Below are 26,627 nucleotides of genomic sequence, written 5' to 3'. Positions count from 1 at the left end.
CATGAAACACTGGTGAAGAACAGTCTCCTTTGTGTTGTTGAATACCAGGAGCACAACGCCCTGAGCACCAGCACTCCACATCACTGACATTTAGATTCTTCAGCTATTTTTAGAAATCCACATTGTGAAAAGCAAACAAGCACTCACTGAGTTTTCCAGTAGTTCTTGGAAACCTAATAGAAAGGACGGGACTGAATGCTGACCTGGCCAAATGTTTGACCTGAAGCATTGATATGCATGGGGAGTATATGCGTGGCGTGGTTTTGGTAGCATGTGGGGAATGGGATATGTACACAAAAGTTTTTTAATGTCAATCAAAGCCTTAGCACTTGCTCAGTAGCGTGTTTATTAAAAGGAAATCCATTACGAAGGATCGCTTTACAGTAAGAACAGTCAGGTTAGGGTTCAGATGCTACATGTAGTGCAAAGCTACATGCAGTGATGTGACTACATTTCCCAGTAGCAGTCCACAGCATAGCTGCATATTGCTACTAAATGCTAAACTGATGGGCCAGATGGTTTGTTAGACAGTGTCATCAGGGAGGTTGTCTTTGGAGACTGTTTGGATAAAGGAAGGCACTTTTAAGAAATACTTGGAAGGTGATTGGATGAACTCTCTGCCAGTCACAGGCTAACTGCAACTAATAAGATTAATGAACCATATGATGTCCACAACTTAAAGCCTTGCAAGGTGGACTCTCAGCTCACGTGATATCATGTGATCTCGCTTATACAGCTGCATATGAGTGTTTTTGTTCATAAAATTACTCAACATGAGTTCGTTGTTGTGAAATAGCTTCAGTGTAGTTATCTTTGTTTTTCTGAGTCACTTGGACCTGTAAGCTTCCTACTTTCAACAAAAGCGTAATGTTGCTATGCTGTATATGCTGAACTCTACTACTTTTCTGTGCCAGACTCAAAGCGTAGCATGGCAGTCATATGCCACGAGCACGCGATGCAGTGTTTGTGTTGCTCAGCAATCTGAATCCGAAATGTCAAGGTCTTTGAGAGCATGTTGTTAGATAGACAGCCGGTGACTGAACACTCACAATTTTCCACTGCCATTCGGAGGCGAGACAGAAAAGTGGCTCCGGCCCAATTAAAGAGCACAACAGCTCTCTGCTGGTAAAGTAAACCAAAGAGCAAGATGGCAGCTGGTAATTAGAAGCTGTAGAACCCTGTTATTGTGCTACCATGTGCCGTGTGTCTGACACCAGGGAAGGAGCACTCTCCTCTGTGTTCTTTGTGCTGTTGAAGCCTGGTTGAAAGGCCCGCTAATGTGCAGCTCTTACAATTTGCATACCACTCCTTTAAAATGTCACACGCTGGCTTTAAATAGCTTGTTATCTCGACTATCGAGTTGTGTTGGTTAGAAATTAGACCACTAGCATTGAACTGATGTCTCTTACACAAGTGCGGGCGCACACACAAACACTCGTGTGCACACCCACGTGTGTGCGTAATATCTTACCTCCATCTCATCTGTGGTTGTAACCTTATATTGGCCCTGAGGAATCAGTTGACAAGGCTAGGCTTTCAGGCTTTTGTCTTGCCACTGATGCAGCTGTTCTAAGGCGGGGCCAGTAAACCATGTTTTTTTGTGTGTGTGTGTGTGTGTGTGTGTTTGTGTGTGGGATGCCTTATTTGCGTAGGTTATTGTTTAGCTCCTATGAAACACACTGTGTGCCATTTCCACCAGCGGCTTTTCCCCCTTTGAAGGCACCACTGTGAATGAAGTTTTATATTCTAATTTACACCACTTTGTGTTGCTGTGAGTCTGGGGACTTGGTGCCCCAGCATATCTGGAGGCCTCAGCATGATGTCTGGTCACAGTGAATTGCTGCCTGCTGAAGAAAGTAATTGTTCTATAACCTGCTGAGCTTCTAAATCACATTGTGTGGCAGCCCAGACACGTCTGAGTTACCGGGATGGGGAAGCTGAATTAAAATCGCACAATATTCCCAGCAGGAGTTAGAATTTTAATGTTAAGTCATTTAAAGCCCTTCTAGATTAAAATAAATGAGGGCTTTTGAAAGCTAATATGGAGAGTTATGCATACACATACACATGCTGAAGCTCCTGATGGCTAATGTTTTGTGCTGATATTCCATGTCTTGAAGCAATTTTGATGCCATAAAGTGTTTTATTCATAAAGTATGGTTTAAGCAGCATTTAGACTATCACAGGGCACTAAACATCTTCTGAAATTCTGGATGATGATGATGTCAACAGTGAAATCTGATTAACATGTAGAATAAAAGTCTGAATTAGACTGTCCTTACCATGTACAGATGAGTGATTTAAAAAGTCTTAAATTGAACTGGTAAAGCCTGCAGTACCTCTGTCCATCATTCTGGCCTCCCCCTCATAAAGCTGGGCTAGTAGTGGCACATGTGGAGCACTCCCACAAGCAGCCCACTAAACGGTCTACTGTACCACATCATCATACTGAAATCGTGCAACCTTCGTTTTCAGTTTCTAACCAGAGCTATAGAAACTACCGCAAAACAGAAAATAGGTTTGTCTCTGGTTGACAACACTAGGAGTGGGCAATATTGATGAAATCACATCTAGCCTGAGGAGTCTCAGGGCTGTTTTTAACTGTCATTTAACCAAATTTGTTGTCCAAAACCAGCAATGCAAAGTATAAGGTGATGCTTAAACGTTACAGGAGAGTAGTGTAGTCCTTCAGCGCCTCGTCCTCAACACACAAGCTGCAAGAAGTACACTGCCCCTCAATTTACTCATGCTTTATATCACATAAGCGATCATGTCACAACCCATTATTGTGTACTGGCTGACAGTACACATGGTTTGCTGGCTCATCTTGTTGTTCAACATGCTGTCAAATTATATTTAATCTTCCTTCTGTGAGCGGAGTGGACTAGAAATATCTCTTGTTGCCAAGTTGTAAAGTGCATCCTATTTACTGGAGTAGGGATTGCGAATGTTTCCAAAAGAAGTAGATGTGATGATAAGGATTACTCCAGGTGTTTCAGTGGTCAGACCCTCGGGTGTTACCAGGGAAACTGAGTTACGGCCTTGAAAAACTTTAGATTTTGATTGCAAAATGCATGAAAACATAAATTAATGGTGGGACAGCTACAAAGAAATGAAATGTTTATGGATAAAATAACCAGAAATGTTTATTTTTGGCTAATCCATTACCTGAAAAATGAGGGTAATTCATGACGTTCATGCAAAAATCTTTTAAAAAATCCAAGTCCAGCTCATTTATTTGTAAAATTGTCCACAATGGCTGAATATACCAAGATAGTTCAAAGGTATAAGCATTTAACCAAATGGTCGACAAAGTGAATTTCACAGTATATATTGCATTGTCATGTTTCTAACCCTATTATCAATTGAAAAGCCTTTCCAGTATTTATCAGAGAAAAACAGTTGCATCTTGGCAAGAGAACTGAATACTTTAAATTTACTTAAAAGTGTTTGCTCATAAATGGGAAATGTTTGCTTCTTTTAAACGCTGCACATCTCCCACAAATCTGTGTTGTCTGGCAATCACTGTACCTGTGTATAGTGAGAATCATCCAATAAGCAGGCAGCAAGGGAGCAATTGTCCCAGTGCCCAGGATGTGGGACTTGTATCGGCACTTTAGCTGCAGCTGATTGTTGGGACCCAACTGGATTAAGAGAGCAGAAGGCTGATTGGCCGAAACCTGATCCATTACTCTGGGGTTGATTAGAACGGCTGCCAGGGCACAGCGGAGTGCAGAGCTCCTCTCAGTGCGGCGATGGTGACTAATAACACACGGTGGTGCTGATTTGCTGACATTCACGCACACACACACAGCAGCAGCAATGGACCTGATGCAGACCCGCTCAGTGTAGCGTCACTGTTGAGAGAGAGAGAGAGAGAGAGAGAGAGGGGGGGAGGGCAGGGGGGATAGAGGGGTATCATGCTGCTGCTGCATCGTTTCCAATGCGGGGTGTGTCCCTCCGTCGGCAGCTTGACTGTCCCTCTGCCCTCCTTTTCCACCTCCTCCTCTGCTCCTCGCTCCTGGGTGCCCTGTTGCCAGGAGTGAGCCCTCGGGAGCAGCAATGACGCTAGGCTAGGGTTTTGGAAACAAACCCCCACCGGAGGACTGGCCGTCTGTAAGGAACTGCAGCGTTCATGGTGAGTGAGCATTTGCACGGCGAGGACAAGCGGGTGAGCTCGGTGACCCACTGTCTCTCTCTCTTGTCTGGCAGAATCAGAGGGCATTGGTAGTCAGAGCGTGAACGAGGCAGCGGAGGAAGAGGATGGCTCGGATTTCACATAATAGCCTCTTTCAGCTTGTTGTTGCTCTGTGCTTTGTGGTGGGGAGCAGGATGATGATAGTCAGGATGTCTCTTGTCTCTAGAAAGATGAAAACGTTTGCTTTGCTGCTTGTGTTCATGGACTGATGTCCGCTCAGGAGATGCCCCGTCTTAATCCCATGTAGCTGGACCTATAATGTTAACTTTAAAACAACAAAAGCACGTGCAGCAGCATGACAGTTTCTCTTTGCTATTTTGGCTTTTTGAAGCATGTCATGGGATTCCTTCCTGCTGTTATCACTGATGCAGTTTAAGAGACACAGAGCTCATTGGGCAGACTGAATTGGTGGGACATGCGTGGATGAAAAAAGCACCGGATTATAACTGAGCATTTGGTTCCAGCGCTTGTGGCTCCATCTGTTTGTCAGGATATTGTACATTTTCTTCGTTTTGTCTGAACAAAGCTGCCAGATCATTACAGCCTCACTAACATGCTCTGTGGAAACTGTAATTCAGCTGTCAGAGTGTCAGCCGCTGTGTGCCAAAAAGCACTCATTCACATACTGAATCTTTAATTACCTCAACAATATTTTATTAGATCTTGAATAGCCGTCATTTGCAGTTTTCTGTTGCTATGAATAACCAGATGTGATAACATTGTGACCGAAGCATTTGCATGACCTTCATTAATGAATGTGGTTGTTAATTTATCCAGGGATGCAAAATAAATTATTTAGTTGTAAGTGTATAGAAACAAGCTGCTTTGTTTCCATGAATGATGTGGTTAGAACAGTGGCTCTAGATCTCCCTGAAAGAGAAAGAAAGATTCTTGGCTGCAGCGTAGAGGCACCATTAGTACCTTAGGAAGGATGTGAGTGTTTTCCTCAGTGTTAGTGTTACGGTAAATGTGTTGGCTGTCACAGAGCGAGGAGTAAGCCTGCCTCACAAATAGATTACTCCAGATTTCTAAGGGACATGTGTAAAATTTGTGTCAATTTTAAAGGTCACTTTGTTTGAGTTTGCTGGTATTGACATTGCTTTTTATGCCTCCATTACAGTGACAGCTGTCAAAAGGTCAAAGGTCAACTTAATTGTCAACAACATAATTCAGGAACAAATGGGGAGTTTGTGACCATATTTCACATTTGGTCTGATACTTAATTGGTGACACTAATCTTGGGAGCCCGAATTGAAACTGTGGTGATTGTGTAGATCTCCTGTGCTGCCAGGTTGAAGGTGTGTGAGGGTGTCTTTGCAGCTCGATGCTCCATGTTTGAAGCGTTGTAGTCACCACAGGCTCATTGGTTCTGCTGATATTGAGCTTCAGGTGATTGTTGTTGCACCATGTGATGGAGCTCAGTCCTCTGTACTCCCAAGTGAAGACAGCAGTTTTCTCACTGGAAATTATTCACTGGAATCACACACCAAAAATGCACTTAATACCTTCAAAGTCTTCACTTCATATATTATAAGTCTGGACAGACGTAAACTGCAACTTGACTAATTAACAGCATCATGAGGCGATAATTCTAATTTATGTAGCTGTCTGTAAAAAAACAAAAAAAACAGTTCTGATTGGTGAACATGGATCCTGTCCTGCAGTAGCTTCCACACACCTACATACTGCCAACCACACAGACGCCATCTGACTCATTCACACTTTGGTCCGTGTCGATTGGCACTGGGAAATATTTTGGGATTCCCTCAAGGGGTTTCTAGTTAAAAGTTGTGAGATTGGCATTCAGTGAAATAAGGCTAAACACCCAGCTGCGGCCTTTCCTCTCACAGTTTACGTTACTGAGAAAGCTAATAGTGTTGGAGTCACAAGGATTTGGCGCCCACCAATCCATGGCAACACTGGACAGTGGATTGTAACATGCATTCAACCAAGTAGCACTTAAGTATAATTGTGTGAGACTTTGTAGGGCCACATGGTATGATCCACTGATGTAGAGTTTTAAATCATTATCTTCAGACTGTTGCCTCCTAGCGTCTGTAGTTTTAAGGAATAAAGACCATTAGCAGTCAGCATGATGACAGCCAGCCAGCCAGTCAGTGCAGCCAGGCACCCCGAGAGCGCTCACACCACTACCAGGAAACTGGAGATCTTGTGACCAAGCAGGTTGCCCCGACGACAGGTTATCATGGGATACTGTTGCTATTCCAGCAGCTAAAAGCAACCACCACATACACAGAAAAAGTCAAATTCCACGCTAGATGTGAGGGGGACAGGAGGGGTTTCTGACCACAACTGAGAAATGTGTGACATAATCAAAGTTTTTTCATTTAGATAATCAGAGCTTCAGACAGGTCTTCCTGTAACTTTATTCAGCAACTGGAAGCAATAAGAAGCCAGGTGGTTTGTCACATGGTTCAGCTGTGTTACATGATCAGCTGTACACCTGTTTCTGGAAACTTTGAGCTCAGGAAGAGTCATGATCTGTACCACAAGTATAATGGTTTGAAGCTATGCAGCCCAATGGCCTCTCACAAAGCGGAATAAAACACAATACCCCCCACGCTTTGATCAGATTCAAGAACAAATGCTTGTTCCAGGAGTCTGAGACCAATAGTAAGCAATCGTCCCTCCCCAGGTAGATGGAAGGGCTGTGGTGTGACACTATGGCCAGTTAGGATAGAGGAGTAACAAATGCACGTTTTTGAAAACAACAAGCCTTTTGTGTCTCCAGAGAGAGCTAATCGAAGTCTGATAAATGTCCTCAAGTGATGTCACTTGAGTCAACATCGGTTGGGGCTCAAGACAACAAGTTTGACTATGGAAAAAAATCTGAGGGTGTGGAGAGTCCTCAGCCCTGCTACCCTACCTGTAGCCAGCTTCCATTAGGTGCGCTAGGCTAGTTTGCATTTGGTGTGACGGAGGACACAAGATAAATCTGTTGCATTAGAAATGATTAACAGAGGTCCAGGAGTAAGAATCAATAAAGTGATGATGTGTCTTCTGTTTCCTGCCCCCCCTATGCTCCCGCCTTTGTCAGCTTAAGTGCTCATTCACCAGTAGGACTAGTCATTGAGTGGCAGAGGAATGTGCAGTCCATTGCTAGTGTTTTTATAACTTAGCTTATCAGTTTAGTTTCGCAGCCTCACATGTTTGTAATACTTTTACACCCCTCACTTCAGTATTTGCACTGCACGTTTTCTCACATCACATTCACATACACCTTCCCTCCCATACACACCTCTCAGTGTGGCTTCAGACATCCTCTGTTGTGTTTCGCCTTGATGGCAGCACCTGCATCACTGCTGAACGAGTGCCAGATTTCCCCCCCCCCCCTTGGTCTGCCTCACTCTGCTCTTCCTCTCCCTCCCTTTCTCTGCAGTATCCATCTATTCTCAGCGTGCAAAGCTCTGGCTAACCTTTTTATTGACCTGCAGCTATTCCCTAGAGTACACACCCATTATTTCTGAACACACACACACGTCTTTAACCTTTAACCTGTTCATTAAAACACAAAGCTATTCAATAATGACTAAAGGCAAACTGGGTCAGCTAATCACTTAAGAAGAAATAGTGTTTTGTGAACACGTATTTTTCTATTTGAGTTTACTTCACAATATTGTGTGTTTTTTGGACTTTTGGCTAGCCCTCCCACCAGTAATAACCACAGTGTGCAAGAAATTCATTGCAGGGATGTGGCAACGCAGCATCTTGACATAGATTAAAGGAAGTACGACAGGGCTAGAAACGTGTGCAGTCAGGTTGTTAACAAAGCTCCAAACTTGAAATGAAGTTTGAAAAAGAACTGTGACCCATCTAGTTGCTGCAGTTGTGTGCTCATCCAGTGTTCTTGTGGAATAAGGGATTATGAGTGGCACACACACTGAGTTTTAACTCAAAATGAAGTGGTTTAGGTAATCTGGTCAAACTGGGGATATTTGTCTGCAATGTGTCTGAGCACAATTTTACCAAAACTACAGAAATAAGATCCAAGTTGTAATAGACTATAATTACCTCACTTGTATTTAGCCTGCTTTTGTTGTAGTGTTGAACTCTAAGCTTTGAGGGAACTGAGAGCCAGCGAGTCCAGTTGAATGGCAGGTTGCCTCCTAACTGACCACTAACAAGCTAGCTCGAGGACTGTTGTGACTGCCTGATGCTGGCATGTCCCCACCTAGCGAGCTTGTTAGCTTGCCAGCGACAGTAGTTAAATTTCTGGCACCTGCAAGCAGTTTCACTGTCAAAATGCTTCTAGCACCGCCTGTTTCCACGGACATATAGATAAACTCTTTAGAGATCTTAGGTTGGTTTAGGAACTGTTAATGGTGTGGGCCTATAAAGGCCATTTAGACAAGGTATGTGATATTGGGCCATGCAAATAAATGATAAAATGTGTGTTAAAAATATCTGTATCAGACTCTGCAATCTTTCCTTTGCTCAGCCTGAGGGTGATTTGGACCAAACCTGCAGCCTGGTGATAATCCTCACCACGGTGCTGTCAAAGAGGGGACAAGAGGGGAGAGAGGGAAGGATAGACAGGTGCAGACAGGTGATAATGGGGATATGGACGGCAAAGAAGAAGAAAAGTAGGGGAAAATACACACTCGTGAGAATAGTGACTCACGCTCTGTGTAGCACTATACTCTCAACCTGGCGCTGAGTGCAGTCTTATCCGTGAATCTGCTCGACTCTCCAGTGGCGGAGAAATAGTTTGCCATCAGCCCTCTTCACTTCCAGCCTCACTCATCCTCCTGTTCCTTCATCATCTCCCTTCATTCGACTTCCGTGTCAGCTGCTCTCCCTTGATGCCCAGTCCTCAAGAGGCGCTTTACTCATGCTGCTCTGAGGCTTTTCTGTTGTCTGCCTCCTCATCTCACCTCTTTCACATCACTCTGCTCCTCTTATTTCTTTTCTTTCATTTCATTTGCACATAAGCATCTTCCCTGCTATGTGCAAATAGGATGTTTACTCCCCTTCCTTTCTTTGGTCTTAGCTTTCTTCTTCTTTTTTTTTTGCTTCCTACCACTCCACTAGAGCCCCAACTGCAGCCCTGTAGGCTGATTCATGGCAGTTTCTTATCATGTCTGCTACTATTGTGTCATCTGCATAGTTAATGTGTGTTAAGAAATTCTTCAAAACAGCATGATGTTCATTTTGTGAATTATCGTCCAATTTAGAGATAAACAGATGATAAAGCAGGGTTTGCTGCAGGGTAATTGTGATTGACGTGTGCTCGGGCTGTCAGTCAGATCCAATCAGGACAGAGGCGTAGCAATGTGTTTCCTCCTCAGCTCCACCCTCTTGTCTAAATATAATTAAACATGAAAATAAACTTATGTTCCACAATGTCAGATTGTCTGTGAAAACTAAGATGGGGCATCTGGCACAAGATTTTTCTTATGTTTCATGACGTTTAATCCTGTAAAGAATTTAGCGTTCTTACCTGCTCTGTGAGTAAAAGTTATGGTTATTATATTTAATTCATGGTGACTTTATGTCTTTTGATGTCTCTCCTTCTACTTTTGTCCTGCGATGTCCTGCCCTGCTTCTCAAGCAAAAATTCAATTAGTCTAAATTACCTTTATTTGTCCCTCAGTGTCAGTGGAGAGCAGCACAAAGACAGATTAATAACATGGGCAGAGCATGCACACTCACACACTCCTACTGCAGCAATAGATTTTCCTGTCTGTATTGTGGCCTCTACTGATCAATGTGAGCGTTCCTGTGGCAGCATAGTGTTAAGCTGATTGCTCGCAGTCCTCGGCCTGCATTATTAACCAGCTCGACGCACATTGGAGGGCATTTTGGACATGCTGTGTGTGTGTGTGTGGGTGTGTGGGTGTGTGCACTTGCCCTATTTACAGTAGCTTCCTAATGAACTAGTGAGACAATGTAGTATCTTCTGTCTTCTCTAGAGGGCTTCCCTGAACTGTTTGTGCCCAAGCAGCTCCCTTAATGCTTACTCCTGGATTTAAGCTCAGAGCTGCTACTACACACACACACACACCCATACACAAACCTGTAAGTCAGCTGATAGTTGACCTTTTGTTAAACTGCTCTGAGGCCTTAGCTGTAACAGACTTAAAGTCACATGGCCTGCTCTTTCTATAGGCCTGTGTCACACTCCCAGTGGTGGAGCAGACTCATTAGACACCAGCTGACACATGCTCAGGGGCCAAAAGAGCATAGTCGCTAGGTTGTGAAGACATTTCTCAGTGTTCCTGTGCAGCTCAATGTACACATGCAAGTCATCTCTCTCATCTCCTTCCTTTTCCTCTGCCCACTCATTAACAGTGCAAAAACTCAGCTCTCAACAACAGGTAAAAAAAGCTATAAAATGGGGAAGATGTTACTTAAAATAGGCAAAATTATCTGCCGACACAACAGGAACATGTCACTTAACAAGATTTTTAAGCTATATGCAGTGAATCCGAGCTGTTTGTGTCTGACCACAGCATTAGTCTTGAGGTCAGCTGTGACCCTCGTGGCAGTTTTTTTTCTGGCTTTGGAGCCGCATGCGTGTCGTATTCATCCTTCGACATGGAATACTAATTTTAATTACCCTCACTCCATTCTTCATTTTGTCTGCCAGCAGCGTGAAACTAAATATAGCCCAAGTGAAACTGATGTCGAAGACGAGTTGGTTTCCCCCGTAACACTGTTGTAATTAAAACTCCGCTTGTTGTCAGGAATATGAAACAAAGACTGGCAGAGCTGGACCTGGCAACCCGACGTCTCCCAGGCAGAGTGTGAGGAAAAACCTGGACTTTGAACCCCTCTCCACCACCGCACTTATACTGGAGGACAGACCTGCGTATGTACACACACATACACACACACACACACACAGCCTTAGATCTTTGGGTTGTGGGACTACCCCACATTTTTCATTCTCCTCACTGCCAGTAGAGCGTGCTTATGAGACAATAAAGCCTTGTCTGTTGTCTTTCTATCTTCATCTTCCCCTCATTCCTTCTGTATCGGTACTCCTTCCTCTGCTGGGCCATTAGACTTCATTCAGCATTGTCCCAGCTCTCGCCGTGGCCCTGTTTGTATCACAGACGCTGAAAGAGAAGTGCTGCTGAAAGTTTAATAGCCCTCCAGCAGCCTGGCTCCATTACCCTGCCTTTTTTTTTTTGTATTTTACATTTTGTTAACAGACAGACATATGCTGGACCTCATCCTTCATTCAGTGGTGCTGCTCAGCTGCACGATTAGCACTTCTGCTGGGGAACATGACGAATGAAAACAGTAACAAGATTTAGACAAATTTCCTTGTTTTGAACACAAGGAAGTTTACTCTAACACCATGACTAGCAAAACTGAGTTCAGCTGCTGCTCTGGCCTTGTGCTGCATGCAATCTCCCACATCTTCTCCTTCTGTACTGTCTCCCCCTACTGGTAGAAATAATCTGGAAAAGTGGACACACTGTCACACTTAAGGTGTTATTGACTTAGTAAAATTAGAGTGCATCATCTATTTATGCTTGTAGAAGAAGAGTAGTTTAGTTTGTCACATTAACCCTGATGAGAGACCCAATAAAAGTCTACTTACTATCTTTTTCTGGAGCTTTCAGCCACTTCGCAGGGTTCATCAGCGGAACACAGAACAGTGACATGTGGCTGAAAGGTCCAGAAAAAGGTCATAAATGCACCTTGAGTGAACTGTTTTGTCTACTACTGTTTCCATTTGATAAATCTATCTTCCTCCAAGGGTCATTTAGTAGCTGTTCTGGAGCTTTCACTCATATGAGAGGATTTTCCGCAGCACAAGTTTTTCTTCTAGATTGTAGATGTTTCCATTTGTTCTGGGCACGTTAGGGATTCAGTGCTATCGAAATCTCAAGAAAAACTACAAATGGGCCTTGAGTTGCGACTATTTAGTAACTCGACCAAAGTCATTTTCCTCTGTCTGTGTATGTTTTCCACTCTTTATACCACATGAGCCTGCTCCATATGAATAATACAAGGCGAGCCTCTAACCCATTTCCCTTTGCGTTGATGTTTGTCCGTTACAGTAATCTGCCTGCCAAGCCAGCCGAGGAGGCCCAGAAACACAGACAGCAGTATGAAGAGATGGTGGCCCAGGCCAAGAAGAGAGGTGAGATCATGTGACAGAGTAATTAAGGTTCCTCTTACTATTGTCTTCCAGAGCATTCAGCTGCAGCACTGGGATCTGCCACAGCTGCAAGGTGGAATCTTTAAAGCTCGATAGCAATGTACTCTGATCCTTCCTGCCTTAACCAACACCTGCAATTTATCTTTCCTCCAGCTTTCACTAAAGCTTGGCACACTGCTACAGGACTGAACGGACTCTCTCTGTCTGTGTTCAGCCTGCTTTCCTCCTTTTCTATTAACTTGCCCTCTCTTCGCAGAATTGAAGGAGGCTCAGAAGAGAAGGAAGCAGCTGGAGGATCGGTGTAAGCTCGAGGAGAGCATTGGCACAGCCGCCCAGACCTGGAACCAAGAGATCTTACCTAACTGGAGTACAGTGTGAGTACAAATACGACCTCTGACGAGATCACATTGATAAACATGACTGATGTTCTAAGTGTTTTCCACAGAGAAAACAACTTAAGTGGAAAGTAAAAGTTGAAAAGCAGCCAGGTTCCTTTGGTAAGCGCTTTGTGTCCGATTAAATACAGTCAGCGGCCCTCAATGACTCAGCAAATATCTTAGAAATCAAATGATGTGATGGATGGAAACTGCTGAATCCCATATCTCATAAAATCATCATCATCACTGTCCATTACGCTTTGCAAAAGCTCTGACATACGCCCTCATTTATACTGATCAACTTATGACGAGCACTAAAAAAATCTTGGCAAACATATGAGGGTGCATACTGTATAAGCTGGCATGCAATTAGCCCCGAATGGCCAGGCCCTCAGTTAAATACGTGTAAGTATAAGTATGTTGCCTCAAGCATAACATTTATTACAAGGTCAATATATATCTCAGTCAGCCATTAAAGTGTCTGCAAAATGGTCTCCTACATGGAGAATAGTTATCGTGTTCTCTCCAGCACATAACATGATGCCACAATCAGCATTATATTAGGAGCATGTCGTGAACAGCTGCTGTAGAGCAGCAGTGCAGGGACAAAGTACAAACAGATCATTATGATTTATTATGGGATGAACAAAACACAACCTGTTTTACAAGCAGAACTGCCTCCTGTTTATTCCGGCACGTTGATTTAAATTCATGTCAGTGCTTCTGTTCTACCTCTCATACAGTCATACTTCCTGTATCTTATAGGTATAAAGTCTTGGATTGAGATTAGCAGCTTTTTCCCAAGCTTGAAAATTGGGGCAGTCTTGTGTAAAGAGTTTAGGTTTATGTGATCTTGCTTATTGAAAAAAACCTTTAATGCACATGATGCCAATTCCCAAAAAACTCCCCCTGTTTATTTTGCCACAACAGTACATATCGAGTGCCATGAATTAGAAGAGAAACATTGTGAAATATGGGGGTAAACATTAAAAAGGCATAAAAGACACAAGCTCAGGATCACTTTTACCCTGAAGGAAAGTCATTTCCTGCACGCGTCCTTTGCAGAGGTGGAAGAAATGGCTGCCCTCTTCTGGCTCTCGTTGATAAATGATTTTCTCCATGAAGCACAATTATCGAGCCCCCTCTGATGTGCTAAACCTTTTCTTTCCGAATTGAACCCTCCTGCAGGTGCACATCTCGACGAGTGAGAGACCTCTGGTGGCAGGGTATCCCACCCAGTGTCAGAGGCAAAGTGTGGAGCCTGGCTGTGGGCAACGAGCTGAACATCACACACGGTACAGTGTGGAGTGCTGTGACTCTGCTCAACCTGTGACTGTCATGTCCTGATTTGCACTGATACCTGACTGCTTTGTTCATCACTTAAAAACATATCGGTGTGGCCTCTTGGCTCATTCACAGATGTGTGTGACATACACACACACACACACAAAGATACGTGCAGAAATTTGTCTCAGTGGTTTGTAATTTAATAAGTGGCAGTGAGATAGATAAAGGAGGAAGGAAGAGTGTGTCCATTAGGAAGGAGCACGGTCCAGTGATTCCCCAAGTACAAGAGGGACCGAGCAGCATTTCAATGAGTTGTCGAGTCTGGATGGAGATTACAGGCACACACACACACACACACACACAAACACACTGCGAAATCCTTCTCCACTTGCTAAGGGAGCACCAACTTAGAAAGAGAAGGCTCCTCTGCACCCTCAGGGCTACTTGCAGATAAGCACTCTGCTGCTTACTGCTCTGCACTACTCAGCCTTTTAAATGGAGCACAGCTCGTGCATTAACACACACACACACACACACACACACACACACACACGAGGCTGAGTCTCCTTCAAAGCTTTCTGTCTGTCAGAAGTAGAAGCTGAGTGACAGTGTTCATCCATTTTAAATAAAGTTGTTTTCTTGCTGCTGCTAATGCTCCCAGCAGCATTTCTACTATTTGTGAGTTTGCTATTTGTAGTGGTACTAGAGGTTACTACTGCTACTACTTGCATTACTGCTACAGTACTATCAACTACCACCACTACTTCTAATACTTATGAATAATGAAGTCTGGCAGATATTTTGTCTTATGGAAAACAGAAGTTTGTGTACAAATGAAAAGTAAGGAGGAAGAAAGAACGTGAGGTGCAGAGGGAGACATGAGGTGATGACACAGCACGAAGTGAAAGAGCAACATGCTGCTGGTTTAAAACAGCAGGGAGTAAGTGAAGACAATGAGGGTACTTTGAAACCATTAGCTGCTGACTTTCTTCAGAAAATTGTTGTCAAATCCGACTAGATTTGCAACTTACAAGGCTGCAGGACGTGATTGTGTCTGATGTTTATTACACATAAATGTCGGTAAATCTTTACTTAGAAATCATCAAAAAATGCTCCTTATAATTCCAGACCTGCCTGAGAATCATCAGGTTTTTAGGTTTTCTTCAGTATCAGAGTAATCCAGTGATGGTGTCTCTGGAAACTGGAACTGGTTATAGTTAAATCTGCATACCTGAAAGGAGCTGTTTCCCAAAATGTACACAGGATAAAATAAGCACGGCTAAAGTTGTAGCTCACAGCTAACTCACTCAGTCCATGGCAACATTAGGCTTCTTGTTTACATCCCCCAAAGACAAATTAGCTTCATTGATTTTTGTAAATGTTTGCTTCTTCTGAATTTGATTCAGCAACACGTCCTAAACAGTTGTTTACATTTTTACAGTGTCCCAACTTTTTAAAAACTGGGGTTGTAAAGAAGAACAATAAGAGGCAAAGTGGTGTGTGTGTGTGTGTGTATTCATGTTGAGATTCGTATGAAACTGCAGTTTTCATCTCAGCATGGCCTGTAGTTTCCATTTTCTGTAAATGACCAGATCTGCTGGTGTTGGAGACTGGACATGGTCGAGGCCACCAGTTCAGAGCTCTGTGTCACATCTTAGAAAGGCTCATTATTTTGGTCCAGAATCTCATCACTAGAGGGCAGCGGCAGGTCACAGCGCAGGCCTGCAGCAAAATAGATGTCTTCTGAAAATGGAGGTAGACCTTTAATGTTACTGCCGCAGAGTAATGTGAAGAGCTGAATCCTTTTATCACCTCAAGTGCTTTCTGTCCAGTCATCGTGTTCTCGACCCAGCGTCTCTCTTCTTCCCTTTCTCTCATATCGACTGTGCTGTGCTGCTGTTATGTGTCCCTGCAGAGCTGTATAATATCTGTCTGGCCCGGGCAAAAGAGAAGTGGAAGACCACGCCAGCACCGGCCTCAGAGACTGAACCTGAAGGTAGAGACAGAATAGAAAACCTTTTCCTGTTTCCTTTAATGTTGGCCATACGAACTCACAAATCAGTGGGATTAAACTCGAGGTTTCACTGCACTTATTTGAATTTTCTTTTCGTCTTCCTTCGTGTTTCTGACTGTCGGCCCTGTCTTCCAGATGCTGGTTCATCAGATCGAGAGTCGAGCCTGGAGCTGATCAAGCTGGACATCTCAAGAACTTTCCCCCACCTGTGTATATTCCAGCAGGTCAGTGAGAGCAGCCACCACATACGACACTCATCATTTAAATTGTACATAAAAAAAATGTTTGTCTTCATTGAGAGTCTCATTCAGCCTTTCAAATTTAACACGATGTTGCCCTGGTACCGTTGGTAAGAGCCAGTGAAGCTCATTCACTCCGATATCATTGCATCTGATGATGATGTAAATTTCTGGGGTACAGTGTGTGTATTTGGGCTGCATCTCTGGCCTGTTTGTTCCATTGTCTCCACTCTTTCTTCATCATCAGGGCGGGCCATATCATGACGTGCTGCACAGCATTCTGGGAGCATACACTTGTTACCGGCCAGACGTTGGCTACGTAAGTCACACAGAAAACACAGCATTGCACGCGTGCGTTGTTTAAGAAAACAGTCATGAAGCCTCACGTGGTGAACTCATTGAACACAGATCAGAGTCAGTAAAGTGGGTCAACACTGGGGGCTGTTGTAGGGGTGTTCATGCATGTGTGATGCCCTTGTCTCTTTGTGTGTGATATGTTTTTTGTTTTTGTGTCAATATAAAATTGGGGGAAAAACATAACACAACATATTGTACATTAGTGAACGGACTAAGATATTGTGCAGCGTTACTACCTGCATATTATGAAGGTTAAAAAAAAAAACTTAGCTAACCCACGTAACTCCTACATATTCTAGTATTGTCTTAAGTAGAAGTTTGATCACAGATTTTTTGATTTCCACTGAGTGCGAGCTGTCTGTCAGACAGAAGAAGCTCAGTGTGTGGACACTATTCCTGTGCCTGTGTGACTTGTGCTACATTTCCATCCTGAGGCCCTCCCTGAGGTCAGGAGAACAGTGTTTGCAGTGTCTGTCGCTGCCGTTCAGGCCGGTGTGAGTGGAGCATCTCACTCGTGGCTCTTTCCTCTGCTCTGCTGTCTTTGCACTGAGTCTAATGTGCATTGACGCAGCTCGTGTCTCTGAAGTGGGAAATTCCACTATGAATGCATATTTATTATCAGGTCAAATCAAAGTGAGGTTTTATCTAATGCGCTAATAAAATCTTGCAGAAATAAAGTTGATCAAACCATCATATCGCTAATAAGCTCAGTGCTGACTCTGCAGGAATTAAAATTTTTCCATTGTCAGGTGACATGAAATTCTTATTTGCAGATGTATTTTATTCCTTCAAGCCATCACTGTTTCAGCACGTATTACGCTCCACACATCATGAGTCATCCAATCATAGGATCACCACAACCTACCCCATATTCAGTGCAGCCCTACAGTGTCCAGGGTCCATTTACCGTTAGCAAACCTCCACATCTTTTCCTTCCATCCACCCTCTGCTTCCCTCTGAGGAGAGTTGCTAACAATGTGACTCGTCACTGTCAGGATATTCTCAGACTTGCACTTAAGTCCTGACGCCCCTTGTGATGCTTGTATCTGTTTTAAATCTTACATTTTAAAATCAGACCTCGGAGATTGAAGCATGAACTTATCAGTATAAAAAATGGAACTGCCGTGGACTCTCCCTGATTAACCTGCAGCGTTCAGAAAGCTCCTTGGTGATGTTTTGGACATCATGCTGCGCTCTTACATTGAGCTCATGCGCTGCTGTAAGTCGTCAGAGCCTCATTGTGCCTGCTGCTGCTGCGGTTTGTTGTGCTGCTCATCACCGCAGCCCCGTGTACTTTGTAGAAATGACTGTGACTTCCTGCACTGACCCCAACCCATGAGCTGCTCCACACACACAGTGTATGCATTTACTGCTGAGTGCAGGACTTCAGTTGTTTTGTTCTTTGCATCTGTCTGCGTCAGCGTTCCATCTCTCCTTGCTTGAATATCCAGACTGAAGCTAAATTATTTATATAAGATTCAATAGAGTGTTTTAAAATAAGCAGCAGTGTCAGTGATGGTGTGGTGCAAAGTTCCCCTTTAACAGGTGTTGATGTCCTCTGCCCTCACATTCAGAGACGGAAGTGACATTAACACATTTTTTAAGGCCTGTTAACAGTTTTTTTTTTCTTATTTTCTACATGTGTGTGTTCAGGTGCAGGGAATGTCTTTCATCGCAGCAGTGCTGATCCTCAACCTGGACACAGCTGATGCCTTTATAGCTTTTGCAAACCTGCTCAACAAGCCCTGTCAGATGGCCTTCTTCAGAGTCGACCACAGCCTTGTCAGTACACACACACACACACACACCCACTCACACACACACACACTTGGAGAATTCTTTCTTGACCTTGGGAACAATATATTTGCACAGAAAGACATCCTGTCATTTTTTTTTTAGATCAGGTGGACTGAAAAAAGGTTTCTTCCCCACTCGGTCTTCATCAGTCAAATATGCTCAAAATTTATTTCACTCTGTCGATGTCACAGTCAAGTGGTCACACCAAGAATATAACAACACTTAGAAGATAATATAGTATGTCCCTCCAGATACATTATTAAAAACAAATATAGCACAACAAGGTTGTCACAAAGTGGTCTGATTGATATTTGAGGATCTTGACAGTGTATTTATACCATGTGACAGAGTGTTTATACAGTATTTGTTGGAAAAGGATATTTCATTCAGTACATGTTAAACAATTCCTATTCTTTCTATTTTTACACAGCTGCTCTTCATCTGAGAGCATCACTTTAATCAATGCTGCAACTAATGATTGTTTTCATTGTTAATTCATTTGTCAGTTATTTTCTCGATTAATCATTTGATTAATAAAATGCCAGGAAAATAGTGAAAACTGGCAACTCTGTGTCCCAACGACTTCAAATGTCTCGTTTTGAACTGCTGGTCAGGGAAAGCAAAATAAATTTCAACGAATGAGGCAAATATTCACATTTAAAAAGCTTGAACCAGATTATGTTGGTATTTTTTTAACGACTCAAACAATGAATAATATTAGTTACACATTTTCAGGCTTCTCTTTGACTTTCGCTGCATTTTGATACCATAAAGTAGCCCCCAGCCGTGGATACAGCAGCGCTGTGTGGTGTGTTTTGTTGCAGACTTCTCTGACACCGCAGAAATCACTCGACCACGTCCACAGATGACTCGCTGCCCGGCTCATTAAAGACACTGTCTTCTGTGTGTATGTTAGTCTGTAAGACCACCTTCTCCTCTCTCTGCAGATGTTGACTTACTTTTCGGCATTTGAAGTGTTCTTTGAAGAAAATCTACCAAAGCTTTTTGCACATTTCAAGAAAAACAACTTGACTCCTGATATTTATTTAATCGACTGGTGAGTCTTTTTTTTTATGTTCTGTGTTGTTTCCTCCAATCTGCCTCGTTTCTTCTTCTTAAAAGCCAAAACATTTATTGCATATATCCCCATATTCTTAATACAGGGTTACTTGCTTAGCCAATATGTCACTTTTTTTTCTCTCCATCCTGTCAGAAACGTGTCACATGTGGTTCTCTAGAAAGGTGACACTTTGCTCACATTGAGCCTGTCACAGTTTCAGTGGCAGGTGTGTTTCTGTGAAAACAGCACAGGCTGTCAGCGTGGGCAGGGGTCGATGTCAGCCACTCACACCACAAACAGTTTATAAAGAAAGTGGCTCAGGCAGTATGTCAGTTTTTGCTTTATTGGCATTCATTATGGAGGGTTTTAGATATTGTTAATTATTATAATGATTATTAGGCACCATGTTTTTTTGTTTTTGTTTTGGTTAAAACTGAATCTACAAAACAGCAACCATCCCAAAATTCTCCTGCAATGACACCTGAGATGCTGAAAAACGTAGCTAACAGTGACCGTTCAGTGAAATATGACGTCACATTGAACAGACAACTTGACAGCATGATTTTCAATACCTGTACAGATGTTGTGATATTAAACAAAGTGTTCACTTTTCTTTCATATTGTCAGTATAATCTTTCATGGAGTCTGAGTTTAGCAGCGACTGGACAGGAAGTGTTTGTTTTGGTCTGAGACCCTGGTGCTCTAGTGTGACACCTAGTGACCAGTGTTTGCAAACGTGTTGGGGATTGATGAGAGAGATGGGTAATAATGAATGGGAAGTCGGGTCAGCTGGCTAACAGTACTTGTGCTAGCATTTTCCCTCAAAGGCAATTTGTTCAGGTAAATTAGACCATAACATGACATGAAATCTCTAACTCACCGCTCACAGTGGGTGTGATTAGCCTCGTTAAAGACTCCTCTTAATATTACTAGTAAAGGGATAAGACACAGTTGCAAAAATATCTGCAGATAGGCATGTGCTTGTTTCATGTGTGCATGCGTTTGAAGTGAATTATCTTAAGTGCGCCTTTGCTCCCTCTCTTCTCCCTCCCTCCGGCTGTCCCTGCAGGATCTTCACTCTGTACAGTAAGTCGCTGCCTCTGGACCTGGCGTGCCGGGTCTGGGACGTGTTCTGCAGAGACAGCGAGGAGTTCCTGTTCCGCACGGCGCTGGGCCTGCTGCGTCTCTACCAGGACGTCCTGACCTGCATGGACTTCATCCACATGGCTCAGTTCCTCACCCGCCTGCCCGACCTCATCCCCGCTGAGCAGCTCTTCCAGCACATCGCCGCCATCCACATGACCAGCCGCAACAGGAAGTGGGCGCAGGTAGGGTGTTGCAGCTTTACATTTTAGGGTGTTTGATTTGATCTGTGTCACATCTTTTTTTTAAAAATGCACCTCCCTCCGTCTCCTCAGGTCCTACAGGCGCTACAGAAAGACCCTGAGCGAGGTAGCCCAGTGCTGAAGCGCTGAGCTGAGATCAGAGGAAGACCATCACACGCTAACGGACCCAACCAGGACTCTTAGCAGGCTGGGCGGACCTGAAAAAGACCTGTGTTCAACATCATCTGGTTGAGGCCGCTGTGATAAACCTCCTCTCCAGAGCCGCGTCACTGCTCTCACTGGAACCAGGACCCTGTAGGGAGGGGGTCTGTCGGTGATGAGGGGCGTGAAAAGGAATACGAGGCCTTATTTATCTCCCGCCGCCCCTCCTCATCTCAGAGGCCCAGCACTGGACTGGAAAGTGTAGCTGGCAGAATGTATCACACACTCCCACACACACCACCCACCACGCTGATCCAGAGGAAACCACAGAGATACCAGTTACTACTCAAATCCTCCACTTTAGATTCTCTGCTGTCTTTCTAGCTCCACTCCCTCTTGTCCTTTCTTTACATTTGGCTGTTTTCATGACAAAAACAAAACATATGACCCCCCCCCCAGTCTCTAATAATATTAGTCAGGGAAAGACTAATGCGAATGACAGTGTTGAAGTATGTGAAGCGGACCCTCAGCTAGCGTCTGTGTCTCTGTGTGTCTCGATCTCTTTGTCCCCGCACCTCGTCTCTGAGTTTGATTTTGTCTTCTTAAGTCGCGTGTTTCCTGAACCATTCCAAGAATCAGCTCTCCGGGAGGGTTAAAATCCATGAAAATGCACATAAGCCTTCATGCTGAAGACAAATGTGGTGTCTCTGAGAGCACCGTGTCGTTGTGTGTAATGAAATATTTAACCCTCTAAAAAGAGGTCATAAGCTGCCTGTAAAATGAGTTTTACAGTATATTTGTCAGTGAAACTGGGGTAAATAATGAGGTAACGTGTTGCTGTTAGACACACACACACGACATGCAGCCCCTGATATGTTTGAGCAACATTTCAGCTTGTTAGTGTGTTGATTCCTGATGTCTTGGTGTGAGTTTGATGTCTTAAAATTTTGTATTTATTTAATATTTATCAGAAGGCCAATGGGACACAAACAGGACTCATTCCAGTCAAATGAAGGGTTGTTGCCGAGCCTCTCCCCACTCAAACTCATACTTTTGAATCATATCTGATATCGTCCTGATGACTTCTGATTTTGATTATCAGGATAACTAAAGGTGACAATACTCAAGGAGGCTAGGCTATTATACTGATATGTTTATAGATGATGTGATGATCACGGCAGAACAGGAACAATAAATGTCATCATTGTCAGTCATTATTCAAGATGAAAAGCAAAACATTCCTTTCCTCCAGCTGCTCACTTTGCTGCTTTCTTTGACCTTTGTGGCAATAAATTAATTATGTTTGAGTTTTGGATGGCTGGTCAAACAAAACAAAAATCAATTCGAGGACTTCATCAAGTGACATTATCATGGGGATGATGGGCAATTAATCATCAGATTAATTGATGTTGTTAAAAGCAAGCCTATAGTATCGGCTCTCTAATCTACGGGCCCTGGCAGAGCCACCTGACAATCAGCTACAGGGCACTGCGCAGCCTTTGTCGAGTATCTGTGGCACTTCTGTCCTACCGCTTGTTTAGATCAGTGATTTCACCCGTTTTTGCCCATTTCTGATCACTTTTTGTCTGCGACAGACCCAAGCTAACGCCAGTCCAGGCAAACCAAGTTCTCAAAGGCACCTTAAATAGGTTATGATTGGTTTCAGAGTCTTGTTTTTTCCTGTCATGCAGAACATAGTGCACGCCAGCGGTCACCTGGCCACGAACGTGTCACCTTTTCATGCTTTGCGGCCGCTGTTCTTCGAGGTTTGTCAGGGCCCGACCCCGCATTCACACCGTGGTTAATGTGTTAAAGTTCCATCACCTGCAGTGTTCTGATGAGCTGGGCTGAGCAGTGCTAAGCTGAGGTGAAGCACCGTCGAACTGTTGATCCCACACAGTTTGTTCAATGTCTTTTTGCCCTTTTTGCACAGAGCTGTGCGTCAGATCAGACGAAGGTGCAGTAATCTGATTGGCTGTCCACGTCTGTGAAGAGTTCTTGAAATCTTGAAACAAAAGAAGCTGCTGTCGGCATTGCTCAGTGTGCACACAGTCCTGTTATTGGTTGTAAAGCTGCTTCATCCGATGTTTTGTGCTACTGATTGTTTGTTTGTGATGGAGTTCACGTCATTTCGAGATCTGTAATATTAGTGACGTCTCCGTTTGGCCTCTTGTCCCCGCTGAGGCTGGACCACACTTTCTGAAACGCCTTTAAGGAGAACGGGCCGCAGCTGAAGTGTAACACATGCTCTGGGTTTAAAAACAGGAAGCGCCTTTCGTTTGTAAATCATCATGTCGCTGTGTGTTTCAGCGTCTGCGTCAGCTCAGCACCATGCAGCAGACTCACTCTTTTCAATGCACCCCCCCCCCCCAACTCCCCCAGTGTGGTGACACACCGCAGGACTGCAATAAAGCTTTTTGCACGTTCACGCCAGCCTTTGAGTTGTGCCTCGCATCATCACTTTTTGTCCTCCTCGCAGGTCTTAACAGGTTGCCATCCTTTCTTTTCTTTTTTTTTTGTGCTTAAGTAGTGACCAGCTGCTAATACAAGCTGATGTGTGTGTGTGTTTCATGTGTGTTTGTGTGTGTATGTGGTAAAGCATACGAGATCTGTTCATTGCTAGTTTGTTGTTACATTAAAGGACGGCCTGTGAATGAAGTGACCCTCCCAGCTCTCACCAACACTACCTGCTTCCTGTCACACTAGCAGCACCGCATGAGCCACAATGGTCAAAAACAAAATTCAATCAAACTCAATTCGAATAAAAGCTGTAACACGCTGTTTGATTTGCTGGATAACTGTAATTTCTTGGGTTCTGTTTGTTTTGCATCGTCCGTTTTGTTTTTCCTCAAGAGACCTGCGTACTGTAGAGGACTGATAGGCGAACATGGAGACAGCAGAGGGTTACCATGCAGCTGTATCTCACTTGAAATGTATATAAACAATGGTTTTATTAAAATAAAGAGCTGTACATATTCAACCAGAAGCAGTTCACTCTGTCTTTGTGCACTTTGAATAGAAAATAGCGTGAAAATGGTTGTATTACTCTTTTTTTTTTTGTCCCCAGTTGGAAAACAGCAGGCTCAGTCTCCAGGAAATGAATACAAGTCTAAGTAGTGTCAAGAAAACTTCATCTTTTGCTTCACTTCCTGTGTTTTCCCGGCCTAGTGATTGCTTGATTTGCTTTGTTTTGTCATCTTAGTCATTAAATGTATTGATTTGCACCAGTACTGCACATTTTGTCATCTGCATTTGGATTCAGTCCCTGTCTGTCTGTGAAGCCACCTGTGACATTTTGGTTTCCACCAACTGCGGTTGCAACAGTATGAGCGTTTTGACAAATTAACCCTGATGATGTCAGCAGAGGAGTCAGGGGTTATGGGCAATGTGGGGTCCAGTGACTTTAACCTTCATCTGTCTCCACTTTAAGGGACTGTTTGTGTGGATGACAACACACAGGCGCAGCCTGTAAGATAACTTACAGAAAACACTCAATGTGTAAGTCAACATATTTCTCAAATCTTTATTTAAAAACATGAAATTGACACCCAGGGACAGATGTTACCCTCACTGACTGTATGGGTCACAATTGTCCAGTTCCTAGCATCTATGCAAAATACAAAATCCATCCCCTGTTCCTCTTTTCAGTGTCTTACTAGGTTTCTCCATTTATTTTATGATGACCTGACAGTTTTCAGAGAAATATTGTGAACAAGTGGTTCGCCGTCATGCTTTGAGCTTCATCTCTGGGCTAACCACAGCTGCATTTCCTCTGCGATCTACCACTCAACCCTTTCAAAAAAAAAAACCTGAGTGGAAAATTTCCATCACATGCAATTCAAGTCCCCTTGAAACCACAAACGCCCTCACTCTGAGACACAGCTGACACTGTTTTTGGTCTCGATAAAGGTGACAGCGCACCACCTTTTGTTTAGAAGCCCTTGACTGCAGGTGAAGAGCGGCCGTGCTGTGAATCCAGAAGACCACCATGAGGACCAGTCACATCCTTCTGCTCTGCGCCCTGGGAGCTGCGCTGCTTTCCTCGGTCATCTGCAACAGTAAGACAGCCTCAGATTTTACACCTTCGTCGTCTTCTGTGCTGGAGGGCTTACTCCTCAGAGCAGCCTGGTAATATTTTACCTCACGCTCCTTTCCTCAGATGCGATCGGTCCCGACAACTGCTGCTTCAGATTCTACCCGAGAAGAATGAAAAAGAGCTTCATCAAGTCATATTACATGACTGATGACCGCTGCCCGAAGACTGGAGTCATGTAAGTGCTGAAAAATGAGTTTACTTTAATAACGTGGATGAGTATTATGGACTTAAAAAAAAACCAAAAAACCAAAAACACACATTTTACACATCCTGCACACTATGTGTATATAAAGCGTATTGCATAAATCTTGTTTTTTTTTTTATATATAATTCATTTTTGATGCAGTTAATCTTAATTTTGGTGCACATTTCCTAAGTTCTACTTTCTACTTTTTATTCTTTAATAAAGAAAAAATGAGAAAAAAGACCATTATAACAACATTTCCCCCTCTCTCTTCCAGTCTGGTTTCACGAAAGTCTCATCCCATCTGTGCAGATCCTAATCTCTCCTGGGTGGAGAACATCATGAAAAGTCTGGACATGGAGTCCCTTTAAACTTCTTCAAAGTCAGAGGCTTTCGTTGCTTTATCCAGTCACATATAATGAAACGCATGTTCCCACACAGTCATGATTTTGATGTTTGTGTGCAAATATGATACAATATTTAGTCTCCAAGTGGAGTCTTTTTGAGCTTGCATTGCCACACTGACCGACTTCTCTCGTTTTTTTGCCTTTTCTTTTGGATGCTTTGTATCAGCCAACATATCATACAGCATAAAGCTCATGAAAATAAAGAACGTTGTGAAAACTTTGCTTTGTCTCTTCCTTCCAAGCCGGCGAGCAATCTCCTGAGTCTTCACTTTACCACTTCATTCTCCATATGACTAATTTTTCTATTTAATTTGATATTTTAAAAAGGCGAATAAACCAATTTTTAGACATTGCTTATTAGAGGAAACAGCATGTTCTTTAATGGGTCCACATGTGGTGATGCCAAATTATCACATACTCTGTGACCTGCTCTGAACAAGTCAGTCAATACCAAAAATAGGTGCCCACTGGAGAACAGCAGTACAAAGGGCCCGATACACCCTTCCAACACTGCTATTATCTGCTAGCACTGGAGAATCAGGCATGGAAAAAACAGCTACAGGAGGAAGCTGGAGGGAATGAAAGCTGTTTTATCATTTCAAATTAGCTGGCAGACGTGCTGAAATTCCACCTTTTCTCCATCCTAACTCCAGTAAGCATGCACGGCCTCTAGATAGCTGCTGCACTCTTTCCTGAGCAGCTTTCACCTCACTTGGCCAATTACCGATGACCAATATGTTCGCGCTGAACGGAAGTGCCTGGTTTTCCTCTTTCGTGTAAAGATGACTGCTGCTTTATGCCGCCAGTGAACGTCTGAAAATGAGGATATGCTGCTTCAGTTGAAGCTAATCAAGGAATCCAGTGCAAATATGGATATTACACAGGCTAAAAAATAAAGTGAATGACCTAAATGTAAGGATAAATAGCCTAGATGTGACTACAGGTAGCCAAACTATAGACTGCCTGAATATATCTGTACTGAACTTG

The 26,627-nt window shown here is 43.4% G+C and overlaps 2 protein-coding genes across 5 annotated transcripts in view; both read left to right on the top strand.

Annotated features, from left to right (window-relative positions):
* Nucleotides 1-23,933, top strand: part of tbc1d14 (TBC1 domain family, member 14) — a 35,983-nt gene extending 12,050 nt beyond the window's left edge. For all 4 annotated transcript variants that reach the window (XM_041964604.1, XM_041964603.1, XM_041964602.1 and 1 more), the window contains 11 exons: nucleotides 10,906-11,030; nucleotides 12,235-12,317; nucleotides 12,592-12,709; nucleotides 13,901-14,007; nucleotides 15,915-15,995; nucleotides 16,149-16,237; nucleotides 16,500-16,571; nucleotides 18,263-18,391; nucleotides 19,354-19,463; nucleotides 20,536-20,794; nucleotides 20,885-23,933. In XM_041964604.1, coding sequence (XP_041820538.1) covers nucleotides 10,906-11,030; nucleotides 12,235-12,317; nucleotides 12,592-12,709; nucleotides 13,901-14,007; nucleotides 15,915-15,995; nucleotides 16,149-16,237; nucleotides 16,500-16,571; nucleotides 18,263-18,391; nucleotides 19,354-19,463; nucleotides 20,536-20,794; nucleotides 20,885-20,941 — 1,230 coding nt within the window. In that variant the 3' untranslated portion in view covers nucleotides 20,942-23,933. The remainder of the gene's footprint in view (nucleotides 1-10,905; nucleotides 11,031-12,234; nucleotides 12,318-12,591; nucleotides 12,710-13,900; nucleotides 14,008-15,914; nucleotides 15,996-16,148; nucleotides 16,238-16,499; nucleotides 16,572-18,262; nucleotides 18,392-19,353; nucleotides 19,464-20,535; nucleotides 20,795-20,884) is intronic.
* An 885-nt stretch (nucleotides 23,934-24,818) lies between these two features.
* On the top strand, nucleotides 24,819-25,860 carry LOC121626243 (C-C motif chemokine 4 homolog). The gene is made up of 3 exons (XM_041964606.1): nucleotides 24,819-25,011; nucleotides 25,113-25,224; nucleotides 25,511-25,860. The coding sequence occupies exons 1-3, from the start codon at nucleotides 24,942-24,944 to the stop codon at nucleotides 25,602-25,604; spliced, it is 276 nt and encodes a 91-aa protein (XP_041820540.1). The 5' UTR covers nucleotides 24,819-24,941; the 3' UTR covers nucleotides 25,605-25,860.
* The last annotated feature ends 767 nt before the right edge of the window (nucleotides 25,861-26,627 follow it).

The sequence above is a fragment of the Chelmon rostratus genome, chromosome 23 (assembly GCF_017976325.1).
Source record: "Chelmon rostratus isolate fCheRos1 chromosome 23, fCheRos1.pri, whole genome shotgun sequence".
Classification (NCBI taxonomy): domain Eukaryota; kingdom Metazoa; phylum Chordata; class Actinopteri; order Chaetodontiformes; family Chaetodontidae; genus Chelmon; species Chelmon rostratus.
Note: the sequence above shows the minus strand (reverse complement) of the source record. Positions and strands in the feature narration are given on the sequence as shown.

Excerpts from the sequence above, each read along its gene's own strand:
- LOC121626243 (XM_041964606.1), top strand. The coding sequence starts at position 24,942 with ATGAGGACCAGTCACATCCTTCTGCTCTGCGCCCTGGGAGCTGCGCTG. Across the intron at positions 25,012-25,112 it reads TTCCTCGGTCATCTGCAACA|ATGCGATCGGTCCCGACAAC; the intron begins GTAAGACAGCCT and ends TCCTTTCCTCAG. Across the intron at positions 25,225-25,510 it reads TGCCCGAAGACTGGAGTCAT|TCTGGTTTCACGAAAGTCTC; the intron begins GTAAGTGCTGAA and ends TCTCTCTTCCAG.